The 21,976-nt window shown below is 37.2% G+C and overlaps 1 protein-coding gene across 1 annotated transcript in view; it reads right to left on the reverse strand.

Annotated features, from left to right (window-relative positions):
* The window catches only part of NUP210 (nucleoporin 210), a gene marked incomplete at both ends in the record, with an annotated part of 58,874 nt that overhangs the window by 26,613 nt on the left and 10,285 nt on the right, over nucleotides 1–21,976 (reverse strand). The window contains 15 exons of the mRNA XM_079540130.1: nucleotides 200–306; nucleotides 601–793; nucleotides 1,928–2,101; nucleotides 3,362–3,583; nucleotides 4,989–5,134; nucleotides 6,333–6,531; nucleotides 9,313–9,468; nucleotides 12,387–12,524; nucleotides 13,747–13,887; nucleotides 14,884–14,990; nucleotides 15,274–15,342; nucleotides 15,807–15,965; nucleotides 16,818–16,950; nucleotides 19,546–19,696; nucleotides 21,148–21,244. Coding sequence (XP_079396256.1) covers nucleotides 200–306; nucleotides 601–793; nucleotides 1,928–2,101; nucleotides 3,362–3,583; nucleotides 4,989–5,134; nucleotides 6,333–6,531; nucleotides 9,313–9,468; nucleotides 12,387–12,524; nucleotides 13,747–13,887; nucleotides 14,884–14,990; nucleotides 15,274–15,342; nucleotides 15,807–15,965; nucleotides 16,818–16,950; nucleotides 19,546–19,696; nucleotides 21,148–21,244 — 2,192 coding nt within the window. The remainder of the gene's footprint in view (nucleotides 1–199; nucleotides 307–600; nucleotides 794–1,927; nucleotides 2,102–3,361; nucleotides 3,584–4,988; nucleotides 5,135–6,332; nucleotides 6,532–9,312; nucleotides 9,469–12,386; nucleotides 12,525–13,746; nucleotides 13,888–14,883; nucleotides 14,991–15,273; nucleotides 15,343–15,806; nucleotides 15,966–16,817; nucleotides 16,951–19,545; nucleotides 19,697–21,147; nucleotides 21,245–21,976) is intronic.

Raw genomic sequence — 21,976 nt, forward strand, 5'->3', positions numbered from 1 at the left:
ATTGATAGTAGAACAGAATGGAGAGGGAAAAAAAATTCAAGAAAAGCTATGAACATTGTAAGATCTAGTGTTATTAATCTGCCTTCAGAACTATTCATGTTACGTCCAATTTTTAGATGGCTAAGCACTGAGGAAACAAATACACAAACAACACGTTAGGCATTGTGAGGAAACAGGGATAAAAAAAACCTCTGTGTACCGGTGTTTTTACTTTAGCTGCCTTGAGATGAGACCGTTGGTATCCTGTTGCAGTTGCAGAGATAGCAGTAGTTCCAGACTTGTGATGAACTAGAACAGTTTGTAAGCCTGGAATCAAGTGAAAAGTGATATAAATCCTATTATGAGGGAAGAAATATACAAAGTGTACACTCAATCACTTCCACTGTCATTCCAAAAGACAAGGAGTTTCTTCCCTAAAGACACACTTGGACTTGTCTGCTGGTTTTTGTTAATTAAAACATACTTTAAAAATGTACATTTAGAACAAGTTGAAATATGATTTCACATTGTATTAATTTCTTTAATTAAGATAACATTACCATATAGATTTAATCCTGGCCTGTTTCAAATAATGAAATGCTCACTTAAACTAATTTGTACCATGCATTTTCCTTTGACCACTTCCATCATCCTTCAGGGTTAGTTCCATCGGCATATCAGGCTCAATATTAGCTAAAGATGGTTTTGTTGATTCCCAGATAACACTAAGAGAACTGAAGTTATCAAATTTACTGCCATGCTGGTCATAAGCAGCCAAATCCAATACTGGATTGCGATAATTTGAAACAGGAACCTGAAAAAGAATAAATATTTTGATCTGAAAAGATGCAAGAGGATTTTTAATCACTAAAAGAAAAAAACTTCAGATACAAAGGTTCTTTTTTTTTTTTTTTTTTGCATGTTTTTTTTTCTTTTTAATCAGTGAAATCCTCTAAAATAAAACCAAACGACACCCCTCAAGTATATTGCCTTTGGAATTCAAAAGAATGAGAAGTGCTGCCATTAGTCAGTTAGAAGACAGACATTCTAATTGTTTACCTAGTGAAATGTGTTAGCAATAGCAGAGCTCTGAAGTAGCTCAACTCCTGACACGCTGAGAGCTAGAAAAACAAGTAAACATGTCTACTACATAGAATAAATAACAAAAAATGATTCATCAGCTCTATATTCACTGCAGCTTTATCAAACTAGGGTGACTTGCACATATGCTTAGCAATATGAATATGATGAAACAGTTCACATGGCAGAGAAATGACAGCATTCATTTGGACACAGGAGAAAAAAAATTCATGCTTGATATCCTACACATGTTGTCCGTGTACTGCAACCCAAATTTTCAAAGCTAAATAATGCTCCTGATGCCAAACAACACACTGCATACACTATATAGATGCTTGCATGTCAGTGTTTGCCCCTCTACTAATAGGAGGCACAAAACTCATACTTGTAATAATATGTGCATCATAAACCCTGCCTCTACATACTAAATGGAATATTCAGATTAGGATGAAATGATACAAGGAAAAAGACTTATTTGTAAACATCTGCTGGAAACATGCATACCCCCACCCCCCTTTTTTTTTTGTTGCTGTTACAAAAGTTCAACCTGTTTTCCTTCTCTCATTCCTTTCTGCTCAGCCCACGTTTTCAGACAGGTCAGAAAGGCTTCTCACAGTGATTCTTTTGTGAGAAGCCATTATCCATATGCTTCTGCATATATTCTATTTTCTGATAAGGCCCCCTTATAAACATTCAAATAACTACTGCAGGAAACTCACATTCAGACTGATCTCTGCAAAAGCATACAAGTGTAGTTACTGCTACCCTTGCAATTTCAAGTCAACTATTTTGTTTCTAACGTGGAAGTCCAAACACTGATTTAAGTTACAAGAACACATTCTTTTTCTGCTCCATTTCTTAGACTTACCACTTGCTTGTTTTGTTGCAGCAAAGGACAGGAGAGATCAAGCTGAGGGCTTCCATAAATAGGAGTCAAAGTGAGTCGTGAAGGGACAGCACAGATAAATTTCACAACAGCAGGCTCAACTGCTGGAAAAGGGTTGGTCATAGTGGGGTTGTTTCCAACAGTTAAAGCAATAACCTACAAAATCATCAAGACAGATAAGCGAAGAGAGGGAAGATGAGTACCAGGCTCAGGCATGTTCTGTTTTATGTATATTGTTATACTCTGGTGTCAGAACAAGCAAAGTGTGATCCTTGTGGACTTACAGTACCAATGAAGACACAATAAGATATAAAAGCATAACACATTTCAAGAAGAGTTCTATATCTATATATATAATCAATATATTGTTCCTGGAAACTTTTCCTAGGAATTAATGTTCATTATTATCTAACTTGATGGAGAAAAATCTTACATAAACTAAAAACCCAACTGGCAGAGCTTTTTTTTCTTGTTGATGCAGAAGCAGAACAGCAAAAAGACAATATTTACAGCCAGTTAAATATTTCCAAAACATTCTTTATTTTACACGCCCTCTTTAGCGCTCAGCAACGCAGGCTGTAAGCACAGAGAAGGCTACCGCAGCAGGCTGAGGCACTCAGGCCACCTGCCTGACCCACCTCTGTGCTACCACCTGCCAGAGCCATGCAGATGTGATCTCTTCTGGACAACACTGGGGACCGACAGCCAACACATCCACTATCATAGGCAACAAGATGATGTTTGCACCTTCCTGAATTTGCATGAACTGAAATAGCTACACTTTACACAGTATGTGCTGAGGAAAACATTTCATCAATTTGGCAGCGCTCTGAAATGCTCACGTTTCAAAATTGAGAAACAAACAGGAGAAAAAAAATGGAATCAAAACCAAATGCTTTATAAACCGGCCAATGTAAGCAAAGCAGAACAAATTACTTCTGCATGATAGAGAAAAGACCAGGTGCAACATGACTGCAGCCATCCACATGACTGTTATTTGTCTGAATAAACACAATTACACTGGCAGATAACTAGGTGCAGGTGAGCAGGTCAGACTGAACAGTCAGTCTTCTGCTACATTCCTATTTATGCAAACTGAAATTAGCTGTGGTAATTAGGATCTGTTCTAAAGCATTCTAAAACATAAGGTTACTGTAACTTGGCTTTATACTGCAATAAACTCATCATAAGCCACTTTATAACATAACATTATGAAATACTCTGAAGCCTGTATCAGCATCACAATGAACAAAACAGAAAGCACGTACTTATGTGAGTTTTATACTGGCTTTTTATAAAAACTGGAGCTACACAGCATTTCAAAGGTATATTGTATCAGATCTGGTCAAAGCCCTTTCTCAGCTGTTTTGGCTCCATGTCTGATGGAGGATGATACAAACGCCTTCTAGTACTTACTTGCTCTCCCAGGCTTTTGCAGGATACTTGAACCCAATGCTGGATGTTATTTCGAGACATAGGAGGTGCAAATAAAGACAGACCAATACTTTCTGTATCTTCGGCCGTGACGTTCCTGAAGAACTTTGAAGGCTCTTGGACCCATGGTCTAGGTCCTCCCTCAAATAAAATATCTTTAGAGGAACCCAGAGTCACTAAAGCAACTGATGGAGGATCAACAGTCTAGAATGAATGACAGTTCAAGATTAATAATGCCATGGTTGAGTATTTCAATTGTTCTTTGCAAAAGAAACTTCTAGTCAAAGTGCTACGTTTATTTGTCATTTTGATTAAGCTATGATTTTGCCATGCAATGGGTTGTAAACCTGATTACTTAAGAAACAAGCAGCACCAAAACACTTACTTATCACCTACTTGAATTTTTTGCTCAGATTCTATTCAGTGAAGGATACAGAAAGAAGTTATCTACATTCCAACCTCATCTCTTTCATGATGAGCTACCACAAGAGTAAGACCCTGAATATACTTCTCTGAGCAAGAAATAATACTTTTTTTTTTTTTTTTTTTTTTTTTTAATGGATGGTACTTGAATGAATGAAGTAGTGTAGTGAAGTAGCACTCCCCGTTGACAGTGCTCTCTGGCACAGTTCTGAGCACTTTATTTTTCTACAGAACTTCAAACCTCTACAAGAAATTCCAGATTAATGTGTAGCATCAGGACAGTCTGTGCTGTTTATCATCACAGAAATTAACTTAGCATGTTAATACACAATGCCAATTTCTAGTTTGCGTTCCATAACCTCATTTTAGTTAAGATTTTAGTAAGAAATAAATAACAGCTAACAAAGAATGGCTCAATTCTTCCCATAGGTGCCTTCAGAAAGGAAGAGGGCAGAGGGAAGAGCTGACATAAAGGTATCACTTTTCTTCCATTTACTCCCTGGTTATATTTGCAATGCAAAGGTAAAAGTCCAATGGAAAATTAAGATTCCATCTTAAGTGTCTGCCTGCCCTTTGGCTCCTGCTTATTTTTCCCCTACTTTTTACACTATAAATTCTTTTATGATAGATATCTCACAGACAAATGCATACATCCTCTATTTCTGGGCATTGCAAATATTTCATTCTATAGAAAAGAGGGAAAAGAAGGTGGTAACCATTGTTCTCTACTTTAAAGAAAAAAAATCTTCACTGTATCTAAGCTTATCTAAGCCCAGATTTAGAAGTCATTACCTTTATTTTTTAAGCACATAAAACGTAAGTACACATTTAAAATTGCACTTAATCTATTCTCCCTGCCAATGTATCTTGGATCTATTGAGTAATCTAGAATCATTTTATGTCTTAACATTATATGTGAAAAGTCAAGCTATAATGCCCCAAGGGGCTTGCTAGTATTTACTAGCACACAGAAGAATAAATGTAGTCTCCACAGATGGGAAATTGGAACACAGTGATCCAAAACAAACCACATGATTTTTTCCTGTTAATCAACCATTCACCACTTCCTTTTTTTTTTTTTTTTTTTTTTTTTTTTTAAATGTACTACTTACATAATATCAATTTGTAGTTCATCACTTAAAGGCATTTTAAGGTATGGATTGATTTAGAAACAAACCAGACTTACTTTTAATGGTAGATAAGCAGCAATGATGATGCTAGCACTGAGGCGGACGTGAGCGTGGGTGTAACTAACAGCAAGTGTTGTGTATCCTTCAGTTTCAGCTTTCACTCTGACTCCACTACAAAAATCAGCACTTGGCTTAAGTCTTCCTATCAAACAAATTAAAACACAAATATACATTTGGAGATAAATGCCTAAGCACTCTAACCTTAGCTCTACGTGGCTTTTCTAAGCAAAAGCATTTCTACCAGAAGTGAACTAGAGATGTGCTTTCCATCTGAATAAGAAAAATGCTCACTTCTGTCTTCCATCTCAAATTCAGTATTTACTGAAGCATCTCAAAACTTATTTTCCCATTGTCCAAAGCAGGTCATGAATCCTTTCTCTGGTGTAAACTAATGTGACTTGCTCTTGCTGCAGTACTTTCATTTTGTTGTTTTAAGATGAGCCTGGTGTTTAAGCACAAACAAGCTTTCAAAGCTTTCCTGCACAAAACACAATGCCTACAGTTCAAGTTCTCTCTAGTTGAGGTTAAGTTACTTTCATGCTTACTCGGAGAACATTTCTGAGCGTGGGGATCTTTTTTCCCCCTTGAAAAACAACATGCAGCACAACAGCACATTAGGCACTGATATTTAAAATAGCTCCTTCTCAGACAAACAGATGGTACAACACAGACTGGTTTTACTGGCTTGGTGGCAAATAAAAGAGCTCCCATACAAGAGATACTTGCAAAAATCCAATGGTACATCTGAATTACATACTGAATTAAGCAGATACAGGAGCAGCTCTGTAACTCAATGCCCACTTAGCCCAGAAATACTAACAGCACTCTCTGAAAATAACAAGCATATTCTATACTCACTACACTTTTTTTTTTTTTTTTAAAGTAATCAGCTTAACAAACAGAGCTTTGGTAAAATTTATCAGCTGATCAACTTAATTCCTTGCAAGCAAACAATAGCATCTTTATAGAACAGAAAGCACTTCTGAACAAACAGGGGAAAACAATTATTAATTTTAGCATCATGGCAGGTCTTCTAATGTATCTCAAACACTACCAGCTTTGTTACAGAAGCACATTAAAAATTCTGCATCAGTACAGAGATAATAGCACGCTCTCCAATAAATTGGTTGCCAAAATGCTTTCAGAGTCTCTTAAGAAGTCAAAAATATCAAAGAGAAGCTCCACGTAACAATACAAACATTTTCAAAAACAAAACTGTATCTATTTCGATGCAGACCTCATGAGATCTATGATATCACAGACATATCTAGGAACACACAGCAATTGAAACACTGATTTAAAAGAGATACAGAAGCACCTGAGAAAAGAGGTTAAATCACCTTGAAGTGGTCGGAACACTCCACGATTTTCTACTTCCACAACTAGATCAAAGTGTGAACAGTCACTTAGTGGGACTATCTCTCCTGTTTCAATGTTGGTTAGACCATTAATCCTCAGAGGCAGCTCCAACATTTGGCCAACCCGTGCCTCAACTTGACACGGTACGAACTCCATCCCGCTAGGTTCAGTTACATAGACCTGAACAGGAAAGAAACATGACAGCAAGGCATAAAAGCTACAAAAAGGCACCAGGAAAAAGAAGATTCCAACATGTTCTCCTTATTTTAACTCTTGTAGGCATCTCCCAGCTACTGAATTCTCTTTGATGGCTAAAAGTAATTTCTCCCAGTTTCCAACTTGCTGCTGTGTTTCTACCTGACACAGAAAGGTATTGGGAGAAAAAAAAAAAAAAACATGAAAAGCTTGTTGCTATTTTAGTGATCTTATCCCTTAAAATTTCAAGATCATATCATTTTGGTGATCCCTTCACCAATACTTGTAATATTCTTGCTCCTGCTGTATTAAAGGTGAAGTGAGGTTTAAGGTGTGTTATTTGCCAGAGGTATCATCCCCAGCTGGGTCAGGTTTAGTATCCAGCCTTGACTTGCACAGTATAAACGTCTGAGCTAGACTCAACACAGCTAGCAAGGCTCCCCAGCCTGCACCTCTCACAGCAACACATCTGTAGAAGTTCAGAGAGCTAAAGGCCTATTCTTCCAAAATAATATTTCCTTTTTCATTTTCGTGCATTTCTGTTGGCAAAACATTTTTAAAGGTCTCCAGGACTTAAAGTTCCCCCTACTAAGGTCAGGAATCTAAAATAAGTAACCAGATTTCTAATGCCTAATCTTACAACCTTCTGCATCAGCAAGTAATCCTTATGCCAGAGATACTTTTGAAATCAAAAGGATTACTTCCTAAAATAAGACTGGCAGAAATCGATCCTCATGTTCATATCTGATGCTGACCACCTCTCCTAACTCCGTTATTTGTTATTCTAACTTGCAAGTTTTTCCATTAATGTTATAGAATATATCTTTGACTGACTGCACATTTCAAAACAATCACCATGATCAAAGTGTTTCATCTGTGATGTCTTAGCTCCCTAACCAACTGCAAACAGCTTGAAAGACGGAATATTGCATCACATGGTAGAGTTAAAATTGTAACCTTTGCAGAACACAGCTAAATATTCCTAAAATTTGCTCACTGAAGTTAGTAAATACGATTCCTGCCAGTAATTCTATGAAGAATGTAATTCCGAGCACAAGGACAAAGGCATTCAAAAATAACCTATTCAGGTTATGCAATACACTGCTCTGAAAGCTCACAGAGAGAGAAGTATTTTTTTCCTGACTCTGAGATTTTGACTTATGCTCGAGGATAAGAAGTTGCAACTGAAAACCTTCATTATTCCTGCATTTCCAGCTGATAACTGTCACGCTGCTAACAAACAGCACTGCTAAAGCCTGGGTTATTCAGGGAGCAAGCTTGTAAAAATAAGTTTTAAAGACCAAAGTCATCATTTTAAGCATGAAATTCAATACCTATCTGAAATCCATCTTTTAGAATTGACATAATTAATCTAAACACTGAAATAAGTGCAAATTTGTCCCTATAACCAAAACAAAACAAACACAGTAACAACAAAAACAGCATTGGTAGCTGCAGTAGTTCCAAGTAAAACTTGGTTTGGAAATACATTTCCTAAAACATGCATACTAAAAAAAGAAAAATTAAAATAATAAATAAATAAATAAATAAATAAAGGTACCTGCCTAAATAGCACTCTTCATTACGGGACAAATTCTGCAGTCCTGACCAAAAACATTTAACACTGTCTGAAAAAAACTGTTATGTTGTGCTTCTGTTTTATCAATTACAGCATTGCTGCACGTAGCAACACATAACAATTACGAAGCATTTACTATAAGTAATATTGAATACAATCAGTTTGTTCCCCCCAGTTGCTAAATGATGAGCACGTATCCTGGAAGGAAGGTGCACTGCATCAGGGCTTGCAAGATGTGCTTCCTAAATGAACTGCTGCGCTCCACCACAAACAAAGACACCACTTTTGTAAAGCCACAGCCAGATGGAGGCCGTTTGCTGGCCTCAATGGTGTCCACTTGGCATAAACAAACCTATCTCACTTATGACCACAGTTCAGACAAAGCGTCTCTGGATCCCGATGAGTCTCACATGCTCAGAACATCAACTCTTAGTTTTACAGAGGTCAGGAGCAAAGTTCCTCTTTTCAGTCCAATTTCCATTCCAATGCTTAGCTCTTTGCTAAGGTATACATTTAAAGCACAAATTATAATGCCTGAATGCCACTTCACAGCAGTAATTATCAAACAGTGGTAATTTTAGCTTTTTGCTATTTTAAAGTGTCTGACAACTCTGAACAGCTAGATGGGAGTAAGCATTGACACAGTTTCATTAACAAAAGTGATCTGTATCCAAAGGACACATTGAAATATTTCCAAAGTGTTATTCCTCGTTTAGAGAAAAAAGGTATTTAAAATTGTATTTAGAGTAACGGGTAGCAAGAACAGCTTCTTCACCTACCTTTGCACACACTTTCCTGTGGGTAGATGTCTTTTCCTTACATCATATACTTATCACCATGACAAAATGCTAATAGAATGTGATACACGCAGAGATGAAAAATCCATCTCAAATGGGTATTTCTCATTCTTATTCTCTCCTATGCATCTGCAAGGTTATTTTTCCTTGGCCAGTTCTGGTATCTATGTTATTATGTGGTGTATAGTATTCCAGACACTTTTTCAGGCAGGAATTTCCTTGTACACCTTGATGATACCCATCATCATTTTCATTAAAGGACTTCTTACCCAAAGGACTTCAGTTAAGTCCACTTCTTATCCTCCAAAATGCATTTTTTGTTTGGCTTGTATGCTTAGATTGCTTTCCAATAGCTGTACTCAAGAGCAATGAGGGAAAATAAAGTTTTACCTTCATTTCACCATAATGCAATGGATTCTGAACATCAATTGCCTGAATAATACTGATGCCAATATCACTTCCAGTTGTCATTACTCCTTTGACTGTCACTGTAGCAACTGCCTGGTTAGAACAGGACCAGCTGAAATTTCCACTTCCACCATGAGCCTAGAAAACAAAGAGAAAACCTGGCTGTCAAGGCTTTGACTACGTTGCAGGAGAAGTGAGGAACACGCTGAACAGCAATGCTATTACTCCAGAAATAAGTAGAATAACCCCTCAGAACTTTCAAATAAGCAAGATCAAGTACAAGATGAAAAGATTACCACTCTTATTCAATTTATTTCTGATTTCTTTAAGCACATAGCCTATCTCACCAGTGCTGCTAACCCAAATATATCTCTCAGCTGCAGAAATCTGATGCTGACAGCCCTCAGTAACTGATACTGCTTGGACTCAGCACATCATTTCACAAGCTGCCACAGCAGAGGCCTGGCACATGGGATTACTGTCCTTCTGAAAACTCCACTACTTTCCTGTTGCTGACAGCCAAAGTGCCAACCCAACAATTCAGGATCTCAGAGCTGCCAACCTGACACTTTGTAATGATCAGCTTCTGCCAATAGAAATGGTTAGGGATCTAAAGGGAAGATAAAAGAAGATGGATAAGCAGGGAATGAATGGGACAGTGAGAAAAAAGGAAAAACACCTATACATCTACATCGCTTCTTTGCATTACTGCTTTGTTTTATGCTGAAAGAGGCACATCTACCTGCAGCCATGCAACTGATGTTATGATCCTCACAGTGCTCATGGCAAGCACAGGAAGTTTGTACACATATCTATTGCTCTTGAACAGCTTTTTGTGCTGTGTTGGTTTTTGTTCTTGTTTTGTTTTGTTTTTAAATAGGGACTTTCACACTCCAAAATAAATTACAAATTTCAATCAGAATGGAAACTAGGGTGAATACTGCAACAATCTTTTGTTTATATGGCTTTTTTCATTCCTTTAGCTTCCTCTGCTCTAACCCATTTCATAAATCAATGAATTTGAAATAAATGTGTTGAAATGAGAAGATTAAATCTTGCTTAGAAGGTGTAGAAACTACATCTAATTTGGAACAGCCTGCTAATTGCTTCCACACAGAGAGGGGGAAAAAGGGGAAAAAACCAAAACAGTTCTTTTCCCTTCTTTGTTTTCCACGAGCACATGCCCAACTTGATTACAGAAAGAGCACGAAGATAAACAGAAAAACAGGTAAGACACATGGGACGTGGCAAGAAATGTTTACTTAAGGTTCAGAGCATTGTGTAAAGATATTTTCAATTATGACAGGAAAAAGAGCAAATAAAAAAATAAAGCCCAGTTCCTAATAATTCTGTATTCTTAACTCTTTCACACAGATCAGATGCATTACTACATTTTCTTCCTAGCTGTCAGTTTGCACCAACAGAGAATAAACCATCTTCCATTTCAGTCGAATTGCTACCCACAGCTGAATTTCACAAACTGTTACCAGAAAGGACAATGCTCTCACAAGGAAAAATGACCTACACCTTGAAATCCATGTGTTGAATTTCACAAGACGGCACTTCACTTCTCCCATGCAGGTCAGGAAATATCTTCACACTATTAATTTTTAAATAAGCAGTAGCGATAGAAGCAATCTTATTAGCACAGATATGAATAAAACAACCAATAACAACAGACAGCTAAAAAGTCACCCTGATACCATCTGGAAGGAGTTATGGAATTTTGTTTGATCCAAAAATCCCTTTCACCTTATTTTCCAGCAAGTCTGTTCACCGATTCAAAGCAGCCTGACTCAGAAACTATTGAGTAGAAGGCAAGAGCTAATCTACAGGCTGGAACAACAGTCAAGCTGTGTGCTACTGTAAACAACCATGAGTACAGGTGAACATGCAGACTGAGAAAGTATTCTTAGTTTTGGTAAATACAAACTAATTTAAATGTTGGGAGGGAAAAGAAAGATCTTTTAAAACGAAAAACATCACAGGAAAGTAAGACTATCGATGCAGCTTATCTGAATGACATGAACTAGTGCTCTCTAGTGAGAAGTTTGATTATATATAGATAAGGTGAGAAAAGTATTGTAAAGGAGATGGAAAACAGAAAAAGCACATTTGCTTCCCACCAGCTGGGCTCTAGTGCAAATCATTTAGTATAGAAAATGTGTATTTGTGCTAAGAATTTTTACCACACTCTGCTGGCATGGTTGGGTATAGCACGAATGAAGCAAAAGTGATCCCACAAACAAAAATGCAGGTGAGGAGAACGTTCAATTAAATGCCAATAACTTCAGATTTATACTAGGGAATGCAATTTGATCCTTAGGAGATTAATCTGCTACTTTAAACACCACCAGTCCTACTGTCTGATTTTGTACCGTCTTTACTTGAAACTTGAAACTTCTTCATGCTGAAATGAAGGCAGGAACTGCGCCTGAAACACCTGAGTGCAGGATCTTGGGGTTGCTGCAATACATGCGAGAGGACAAGCCACCTGCTTTACAAAGCCTATGAAAGGTTTGGCAACATGGGAACAAAGACACCACATAAAAACTGTAAGAAAAGTCCTTTAGAAGGGGATACTGTAAATGAAGCCATCTTTCCTTTCCTGACACTTTTTATTACAAGATACACTGAGTGAAGGATATTGATGGCAAAAATTGGTAGCGCGTTGCTCATTCATCTTGCTTGGTTTTTTGTGGTCTCCTCATACTCCATACTTCCATCCCTTTACACAGAGAATGGCAATCTCCAATTGTTACTATAGAGTTTAACACCTAGGATATTTTCTGCAATTCCAAACTACTCCACTGGGCACAAGTGAGGGGGAAACAGAAAGTGAACAAAAGATAGAGGTAAAAGGATGTATATTTATTAATTATAATGCACATTAATTTCTGCAAAGAGCATCCAACAAAATTCTACCAAATAAAATTTTGGATATCACTGTGCATGAAGGATCCAAAGTCAGTTCTACATAAGTAGTTAAAGTGGTTACAGGCCTCACTGCATCTGCTTCAGCAGTGCTTTCTGCATTTGGATATTCTTTGGCATACCTGTATCGTATACTGGTAGACTCCTGCTTTTGGCTGCCAAGGAAATGTCAAAATGCTGGGTGAAAGAACTATTGGAACATAAATTTCAACATCTTGCTGGTTTCGCACTGGAGCTGGTAATGTATGAACACCTCCATCCTACAAAAAAAGAACAGCACAGAATCACAAATGACATCATTGCACATCCTACAAATAACCTTCAGTCAACTCATTTAGGACATCTCAGATCAAAAGTAATTGTTAAGGATCCTTCCTGAACAACTCTTGTGAGCAGTCAGTCAGTTCATTCCAGTTATGCGTTGCTATTGTATTAAATGAGAAATATTACTACGAAGATTCAGGTGTCCAACTCACTTAAAGGCAAAGTGCAATTAGAAATGCTCTCACTACTGCTTTTCGAGGCATCGTCTAGAAAACTAATTAGTTAACTCCTCAATTCCATTCAGTCCTTGCTCACTCCGCTCTGCAAAGTGGAAGAAGAATCTCAGCCTAAATAATCCAGCCCATCTTGAATCTCTGCCCATCCTGGAACACAAGCTTCTGTACCTTCATAACTTTGCTATAACTGTGACCCTATAACCTTCTTGCACAACATATTGTTTCTTGCTGGATTCCTGAATGAAAATTTCAGAAGTTCTTACTGGACCCCTCTGGCACAGTAAATGAGTATGGCCCACCATACACAAGGACCAACCCAATCCTACTCAAGGATAATTAAGATTTCGGAGTAAATGGGTTTAAGTGTTCAGTCTTTCCAAGTTTCAAGCAAAAGCAAGTCACTTCCACACCACATGCCCTAAGTTAGCCATACTTTTAGCAGCCTGCCCAACTAGCAGAAAGTTAATGAGTATTAATTTGAAGAAATTTTTAGGCCGATCTGTTTGGCAGATTTTCATTCCAGTTTAACATCACTTACCAAATGAGAGAAAACTTCCCAAATGTAACTGAATGCAGAACAAGGCCAGAGTTTGATACTGATGATCCCACCACAATAAATTGTGAAATTCACTCAGAGAATGGTGAGAAGACCTTTGCACTTACACAAGGATACAGTATGTCCCACGTACAGGATCTAGCATGAAAAAATACATCAGTGCTGTGCACTGCTAGTGTAACAGGAGTTTGCCATCCATTTAATAGCAAAATCCCACAGTGTTTATTCAAGCAAATCCTCTGTTGACAGTTTTCTTGAAGGAAGGATTTTAGAATTTGAAACTTAAATCTGTTTAATTAACAACCACTTAGACCCAGGAAATTTTTATCTTTTCTATATCTGCCATCTACTAAGTCTCCACTGCGCAAGTAAATTATTTTTAAGCCTACTGGAAACAACAGTACAGTTTTTTTTTTAGAGACATACCTCATCCACTACTGATGTCAATGCAGCATCAATAATGGTCTGACCCTTCTTTATTGCTTTCACATAATGATATGATCCATTCAGAGATGACTTCAGGACCTCAAAATACTCCTCAGACAGCTTTGTATTAATTCGGATATTCTAAAATCATAGCATTAAATAAATATTGCCATGTGAAATTAGCATTAATGTTTTGCAGAAAGCCATAAATATAATAGCAATAAATCAGTGAAAAAATGCTTAGTAATACAGTTCAAAGAAGCTCATCTGAAACTAAGAATTTTTCCATAGGAAAACGAAACTATACTTTTCAGACACAGCACTAACTCCACAGAAAATAATTACTGCTTATGATAACGACAAGAAATGTAAGTTAACATAGAAGTAGCAATATTTAGCACCAAAAATTCATATTTTAAAATGACAATATTAAGAAATTTCGTTTAAATACAAAATGGGAAGACTGTGGGAATATAATACCACAATTAACACATTTCTTCTGAGATTTGGCTGCAAATCAGATCTACATCTGAAGAAGCAAATAAGTACAAATTAACAATCAAAGAAACTCAATATCCTAAGCCATCATTTAATTAAATTATTTTGCTTGCAAATGAACTATTTCGATATTTTTCTAATAGTTTTTCAGGAGTGCCATATGCGTGGTACCTCATACCTACAATTTATCTCCTTGACTACCTAAACAATGACTGCTAGCTAGTCAACGCTTTTTCCATAATCAATCGCAAGGAAACTGCAAGTTCCTCAAGAATATTATAAGCCTATCTCACATCTTTTCCATTAAGAAAAGGAAAGATTGCCTCTACAAGGCAGGAAATTATTTTGGGCTGTAATCAAGTACAGCATTAGTACTGCTCTCCACAAATTTAATTTCCAGTGCACAGCCTATGCTGCATATTTGAAGCACATTTCTTCCAGTTTTTCTACAGTACTTACACTCTAATGGTCACTTTCACATGAATCACTGGTATACTTCAATCAAAAAAGAAAAAGGAAAGGAAAAGCAAGAAACAACAAGCTTTGAAAGTCATAGCTCTGTATAAAGGTGGCACTTAGAGAATTTTAAAGACTGATTTAGGAGACAGACACTCAGAAGTATATCAACATCTCACTTACATCAGATAAATACACCTTATTGCTTGATTTATCATACACTTCAATTGTAATTTCATAAAATCTGCCTGTTTCTAGGACCCATCTGTCACCTGGATGAACTGCAAATCCTACAAAACAGGAAATATTGAACAGCACAGACCAACATCCTCTATGCATTGAGTACAAACACTAAAATTCTAGCTTTAGCCCACGTTTTAAGACGTCCTTTAATTGTTTTAAGCTGCTTATTACAGATGAAAGCAAAACATTTACTGTTAAATCCATTTCACAAACACTTTTCCAAGATAAAGTCAGACAAGAAACAAAAGGGTGCACATAAAGAGAAAAACACCAACAGAAGAACAAAAGCAAATTACATTAAGCAGTGAGAAAAATTATGCCAGTACCAACCTAAATAACCAGGATTTACAACATAGATAGTGCTGTTTGGTAGCCTGGAAACACCCTGCATGCGAATACCTGAAATCTCAGTAAAGGAACACAAAATTTTTGACACAAGATCAGCATCTTCCTGTGGCTCCTTGTACCTGAGAGATTTGAAGCTACTTCTACACTAACAACAAAAATCACCCGAGCCACCCAGAAAAGGCATCGAGCATTTCAGAGATGACACTAGAGAATCTAGTGCTCTAAACACAAAAATTAAATCAAGTCCCATCACATTCCCACACTGACTGAGGAGAACAGGCATGATTTCATTGATCTTTCTGTAGCCTAATTTCTTAGAAAATCTTAAGGATTAGGCTGCTCTTTTAAGATAGAATTCACAGCTGTACTGCTCTTCGTGTCCCCACCAGGATCTCCTGATTTTCAAGGCTGTTGGTACACATACACACCATTTCATCTTTCTGTGCTACAAAGGGAACAAAGTTTGTCTCCTGCCACAAGGATCTGGATGGAAAAGCATCACCTTGGAAGGATACTCTTGTGTCCAAGTATGAGATTAGTTTGTCCCTGCTGCATTGCAGTTACAATGGATGTTTCCTGGTCCAACCTGGCGACCGGCCAGGATGGGTCTCCCTCAGGGCCAAGCACGTTGTTCTGGAGCTGCAGCTCATACTGATCAGATGGCATCATTAATTCTGGACATAAAATGAGACAACACATGAAACAATAAAAGCAAATATGTCAGTGTTTGGATGCCGCTAATTATCGCTGATTAATTTTTTATTGATGTCTAGAACACGCATTAAATTAGTATTTTTAATGGCTTGTAAAAATAGCGCTTCTGTGATCAACACATGCACACACAAAAGTGAGCTGCCTGCTTCGTTTGCATTTCTTTGAAGTGCAATTTCCAACTAGTGTCACCCACTGCTCAGACCTAACATCTGATTCGTTCCCAGCTTCAAAAGTGGTGATTTACTTTTACGTTACTTTTTATAAGTTACTGATAATTTCTGCTGCTCCATCCTGTGCTACAAGCTGATGGCAGGCCTAGTAAAATACTTCATATCTAGCTGTTAGTTTTCTTTGTTTAAGGGAATTATTAACAGCACAGGCTCTTTGTAACAATGGAGAAATTAGAAACTTCCACACCTGTAAGTGCAGGTAAAGCCAGCTGACCAACTCTTGTAGTAGTGCAAGAAACTCATTTGTCAAGAGGACAATCCCTGTTAGCAAAGGCACTACTCTCAATTCAGTTTAACTAAGAAAGTCAGACACGGTTTCTCTGTCAATGCAGAATCAGAGCTACAGCACCAACCCTTCAGTTGCCCTCAGCTTTGTGTCCTGAACAAATCTGTGAGTACACTTTTTAAAAGCGTAATTTTTGTGAGAGAAATTCTGAACGACTGCATCACTGGGGTTCAGAAAAACAATGTTAAATATTAACAAAGCTATCTAAACCTATCAAAAATTTCTCTGCAGTGAAAAACTCATACCTCATCTCAAAGAAAAAGAAAGAACGAAAGAAAAGAAAAAACAGAGCAAACCTGTAATCTTCCCTTGTCTTATTTTCTGAACTCTGTACTTTATTGATGTTCCTACTAGAAGATAAACATCGTATGCTGGATTTAAAAGGATGTTTTCCAGAATAAGCAATCTGACTTCTGCTGGAGGTACATGCTATTGATTGAGGAGAAAAAGAAAAAAAAAAACAACAATTCACTTGTTTGAAACATACCGTACTGCAACAACTTAAAACCTATAAATTCAAAGCATTTCTTTCTTTAATTAGCTCTTTATTATCATCTTAAGATTTGCACAGACAGGGAAATGTACATAGATTACGTCAACTGCAAAAATAAGTTAATGAAAAATAGACAAGAAAACTTATTCAAATCTATGCAAGCCCTTAAAAGTAACTGAATTAATAATTTAACATGTAAATGACAAGAGAAAGATATTTAGGAGAGTGGGATTCAGTGTAAGGAGGGATTTTTTTTTCCCTGTTAAAAAAGGGAAAAAAAAAAATTGTCAAAGCACTCATAGAAAAACTGACTTTGACTGCTCAATTATCTTAGTGATGAAAACCTGTAACATTAAGTGAACACAAACTGGAATTGCTTTGTGCCAGGGGGATGGCAGAGCCTTCCCATTCTTCACATCCACCAGACACCATTCTTGAGCCCAGATGGGTACATGCAGAGCGATGCCTGGCCACTACTTGCTTGGCAGAAGACAGCAGTGCTGATACATGAATCTGCTCTGATATTTTCCCAGCATCAGCATCGATACTGCTGTGCAAACTTACCCTCTGTGGCATTATGCAGCTGCTTTAGCACTAGTGGGTTACCTGTGTTCATCTACCGCCACAGTTTTGAGCACAAGTTTTTATCCCCTTTAGTCTTTTTTTTTCCCCCCTCCCTAGCTCCTGGTTTAGCAGCAGGAGCTAGTTGATAACTTAGAACAATACAACATCTAGAAGCTACGGGTCTCAGAAGTATCTACAAACATTAATGGACCATGTCTTGTACTTCAAATATTCGCTATCTATTCATTTTCAAAGAGAGAAATGGAGACAGAGGAGGAATCATCTGGACATGGTTCAAAAAGAAAAGTGAAATGAAATTCTTCTGGACACATTCCAGAAAGAATTTCTTTTACTTCATTCCCTTTTTACCACAAGTCTCCCCAGCAACTAAAAGTGGGAAACAATTCCCATCTATGCACAGTTTGGTAATGTTATGCAAGGCTGAAGGAAAACAAGTCTGTGTTGGACATAATTTTGGTTAAGTTTTTGGGAGAACACAGAAATGCTTGGGACAGATACACAGCAGCACAGTTACTATTCAGACACTGAAATTTACTCTCCCTACTGTAAAAGAAAGATGCCTCCATAAAACATCATTTATAACTTCATTACATAGTCTGTATCAAATTCACTGATTTACTACATTAGAAATACAGCAGACAACTGTATAAATTCTACTGCAGTTGTTCGAGGGATACTCACTGAAAATGAGCAGATGAGCAGTCTGGCAGCAGTGAAAGATTTAAATGAACTACCAACCACAAGCAAAGAACTGTAAATGCAAGTAATGGCATTTCAATTACACTTACCGTATCAGCTCAAAATTAATTCAGAAAAATGTGAGACAAAACAAATCAAGCTAGAAGCATTCAAGAAAAATATCAATAAGGAGTTTGTCTTTAATACTGCATAATTTTAGGGCAACTATATTCAGCTGAATTACTTATCAAAGGCAGAACTTCACCAAAAAAATGGTTCTTAACATGTTCTATTATTTCTACTAGCGTTACCTAGAATATTTTCATAGAACAATTTTTACAGGTTCGGTAATTCTAGCTTAAGCAAAAACATTAAATATGTAGCAACACAAAAACCTCAAAACCAGACTGCAGATACAAGATGAACTTCAGAAAAAAGCACGATGCTGTATACAAAGATTTCTTAAGGTTGATAGCAGCAAAATGCCAAGTATTCCCCTTAAAATTTACAAGCAACTGAGATGGTTTTACTTACTGTTACCAGAGTTAAATGAAAAACTGTCACACTGTTACAAAGAAAGAACTATTGTGGTTCTATAACTGCTGGGAAAACTGCCAACACAGCAGCTGAGCTCTCCTGCATCACTGACATTTCCATTCTAAAGCCCTATCTTGGAAACCAAGATCTAACAAGGTGGAATTAAATACAAACCAAGAAGTTGTATGACGGTCATTGCAGGCACAATAGGAAATAAAAGTACATCCAAGATAGCAATTTTCATTCCAGTTATTTATTAATTCAAAAAAGACCTAAAAAGTTCTAGTTTAAAAAAAAAAAAAAAAAAAGAACACACCCAGTGAAACAGAAAGACTTAAAAAGCTGATGTACTACTGGATGTATTACTACTACCAGCACGATCCTCATCAGATACGTAAGACAAATGGCTGGCAGTAGTAATAAAATCTCACAGAAGTATTTGAAGAGTGCTGCTCAGCCATGGGGCCTTTGTCAGAGTCTGGTTTAGGAACAATTTCTGGCACTTGTGCTGGGTTAAGATGGCTGCATCAAGCTCCAACCCCTTCCACAGAGAACAAAATTAGCACCTCCTGTGACACTGATCATGGAGTCAATCCAGTAAGACTGAGATGCAGCACTGATACCCACAATGGCAACAGATGATATTGGAAACAATATAGCAATATACTATTGTAACAGAGAACTGTGAGACTAAATTTAAAACAATAGAAGGATGCATGCAAGTTTCTTACCTTATAGACACTCTCCTGTATTCTTGCTTTTAATTTAGAACTCCCTGTTTTCATTCCAGACACTAAAATTGTATCTCCTTGCTTGGCAACTTTTTCCATCTCTGATATGTAAGAGGGTGGAATATAAGTGGATTCTAAAAACTTGAGTATACTGAAAGGCAGAAAGAGAGCATAAAAATCAACCATCTTTATAAACCAGTAGAGAAACACCATCTATTCCCAGCTATTCCCATGTTTTTTTGCAAATTTAAGATGTCTGCCTGGGACTAGATATCCAAATTTTACTTATTCTTGAACATATCTGCAGCTAATTTATGTGACTGATAAGTTTGTTTGAAGCTTGTTTGCCAGCTTTCAAAAGGTATCAGACAACTGCACGCTTCCAATAACAGTTCCTTAGTTTTTACAGTAGGTGTAGACTGCAAAAGCTCTGCTTTACTGTGGAACGGCAGATGTGAAAGACTCCACAGCTTATGTTTATAAAAGCAACAGCTTAACAAACCAGAACACAACTCTGACCTCTATAAAGAAGCTCGGGTGTATTTAATAAATGACTAGGAAGAAAAACAGAAAGACAAAACAGGATCCCAGTGTGCTGACTCTGTTTTATTTCCAACATGTTGGTGTCCGTGTAAAGATAAAACTGGCAGAATACAACAAGAAAATGTTGAGCAGTCCCTAATTTGAGTTAGTTTAATAACAATGGAAACTGACATTTCTGTTTGACGCCATTATAGTTCCATTATTCTAAGTTAAAACTAGAATAATAAAATCAACACTATAAAATGGCAGAGCACATAAATAAAAAGCCAAAAACAAAACAAGACATGAAGTGATCTGGGCAGAAACATAGGAGCAAAGAAAATCATGAACTTGATCTCTATTCCTACTCCTGCCACAGATGAGCTCTCCGACTTCTGAGGAAAAACTCTACCTCTTTTACATGGACAAAACAGTATTTCCCAACTATACAAGGACACTGGAAAACTCTAAACTCATTAATGAGTTGGGGAAAAACAAAAAAAAAATCACTAATTTCCAATCAATTTATTTTCAGAGCCAGTACTGGTAATGAAGCAAGCACCATAACTTAGTTATCAAGTGAGTGCTTTCTACTCATTGCCTTGACAGATGGAATTCAGTGATTTCATCTGGCCTTGTGAGCCGTACCAAACTTGCAAGCAGCCTTTTGGTTCTTTCTCATTTAAAGGTTAGTTACTTTGAGAGCTATTTCAACATTAGAACTGGGTGTTGACTGACACCTGAAGCAATCTGAGTTGAGAGAGCCCCTTTCTGGATTTTTTGCACAATACTCATTCTCTAGTTACTAGAGTAGAGACACCTGGACTGCTCATTAGCACCATCAGTTTTTAAATTAAATAGAGAAGAAAGTGCCGGGCTATTGAGTGGACAGTTCAAACAAACAAAAATACATATATACACTTACTCCAACCAACACGTAAGCATTATCTTAAGTGCTCACTGGGTAAACTGCCTAGAAATGGGGAAATATTTACACAGAAACTTAAAGGACAGGAGTTTCATTGTGTTTTTTTTTGTTTTGTTTTGTTTTTAATTTGAGAACAACATAAATGAACTCACCGCAATGCATTGTGGGAATCTGAGAAGCCATCAGCCTCTGTGTCTTTCACTATCGTCCAGTCAAACACTAACCCTGCCAACGTGCTGAAAGTGTTTCCTACAAACCAGCAATTACAATAAAACAGAATTACTAACACCCGTAGAGCCTTCCTGGAACAAAAGTTAGTTTCCCCCGGAATTCTCTCTTATCCCTAGGAGGAACACTGTCACTATTCTATCAGTACTTAGCTACGGAATTCACATTCTATTTTGCTTTACTGAAGTGTGCAAATTCAAGATCATTCTGTTTTTCACAGAAGCCACCAGATAGGGGCTGAATGAAGGATAGGTGCAGACAGCTGCACCTAAGATATTCTCAGCACGAGCCACCCCTTTAATTACAAAAACCTTACTGCTTCTTGAATATTGGCAGGACTCGAAAACAAGAAAACCCAACACCTTTCACTTAGAAATGTGGGTCTGAGATGCCTTTTGGGAAACATGAGATCATAGCACTGATGAACTACGCTCCCCACATATATCGCTCCACTTTTTAACACCTTTTTTCTACAAAGCTGAACCAAAAGACTGCAAAATAGTAAATATTAACAAGGAGCAAAATGGAGTAAACAGACAAAGCAGAGATATTTCATGATTACAATTAAGTACAATGAGCTGCTAATCTGAAGGATTTTATAATTTCATCGTAGGCCTTGCTCTGAATTGCAGCATCCACTGGGACAAATAAACGCCAGCATTGATTTTGAAGTATATTTTCAATTGTGTTCCTCCCTCTGGTATTTGCATTTACAATAAAACAAGAATCAAAGAAAATGTGTTCTCAAACTAC

The sequence above is a fragment of the Tetrao urogallus genome (assembly GCF_951394365.1).
Source record: "Tetrao urogallus genome assembly, chromosome: 10".
Classification (NCBI taxonomy): domain Eukaryota; kingdom Metazoa; phylum Chordata; class Aves; order Galliformes; family Phasianidae; genus Tetrao; species Tetrao urogallus.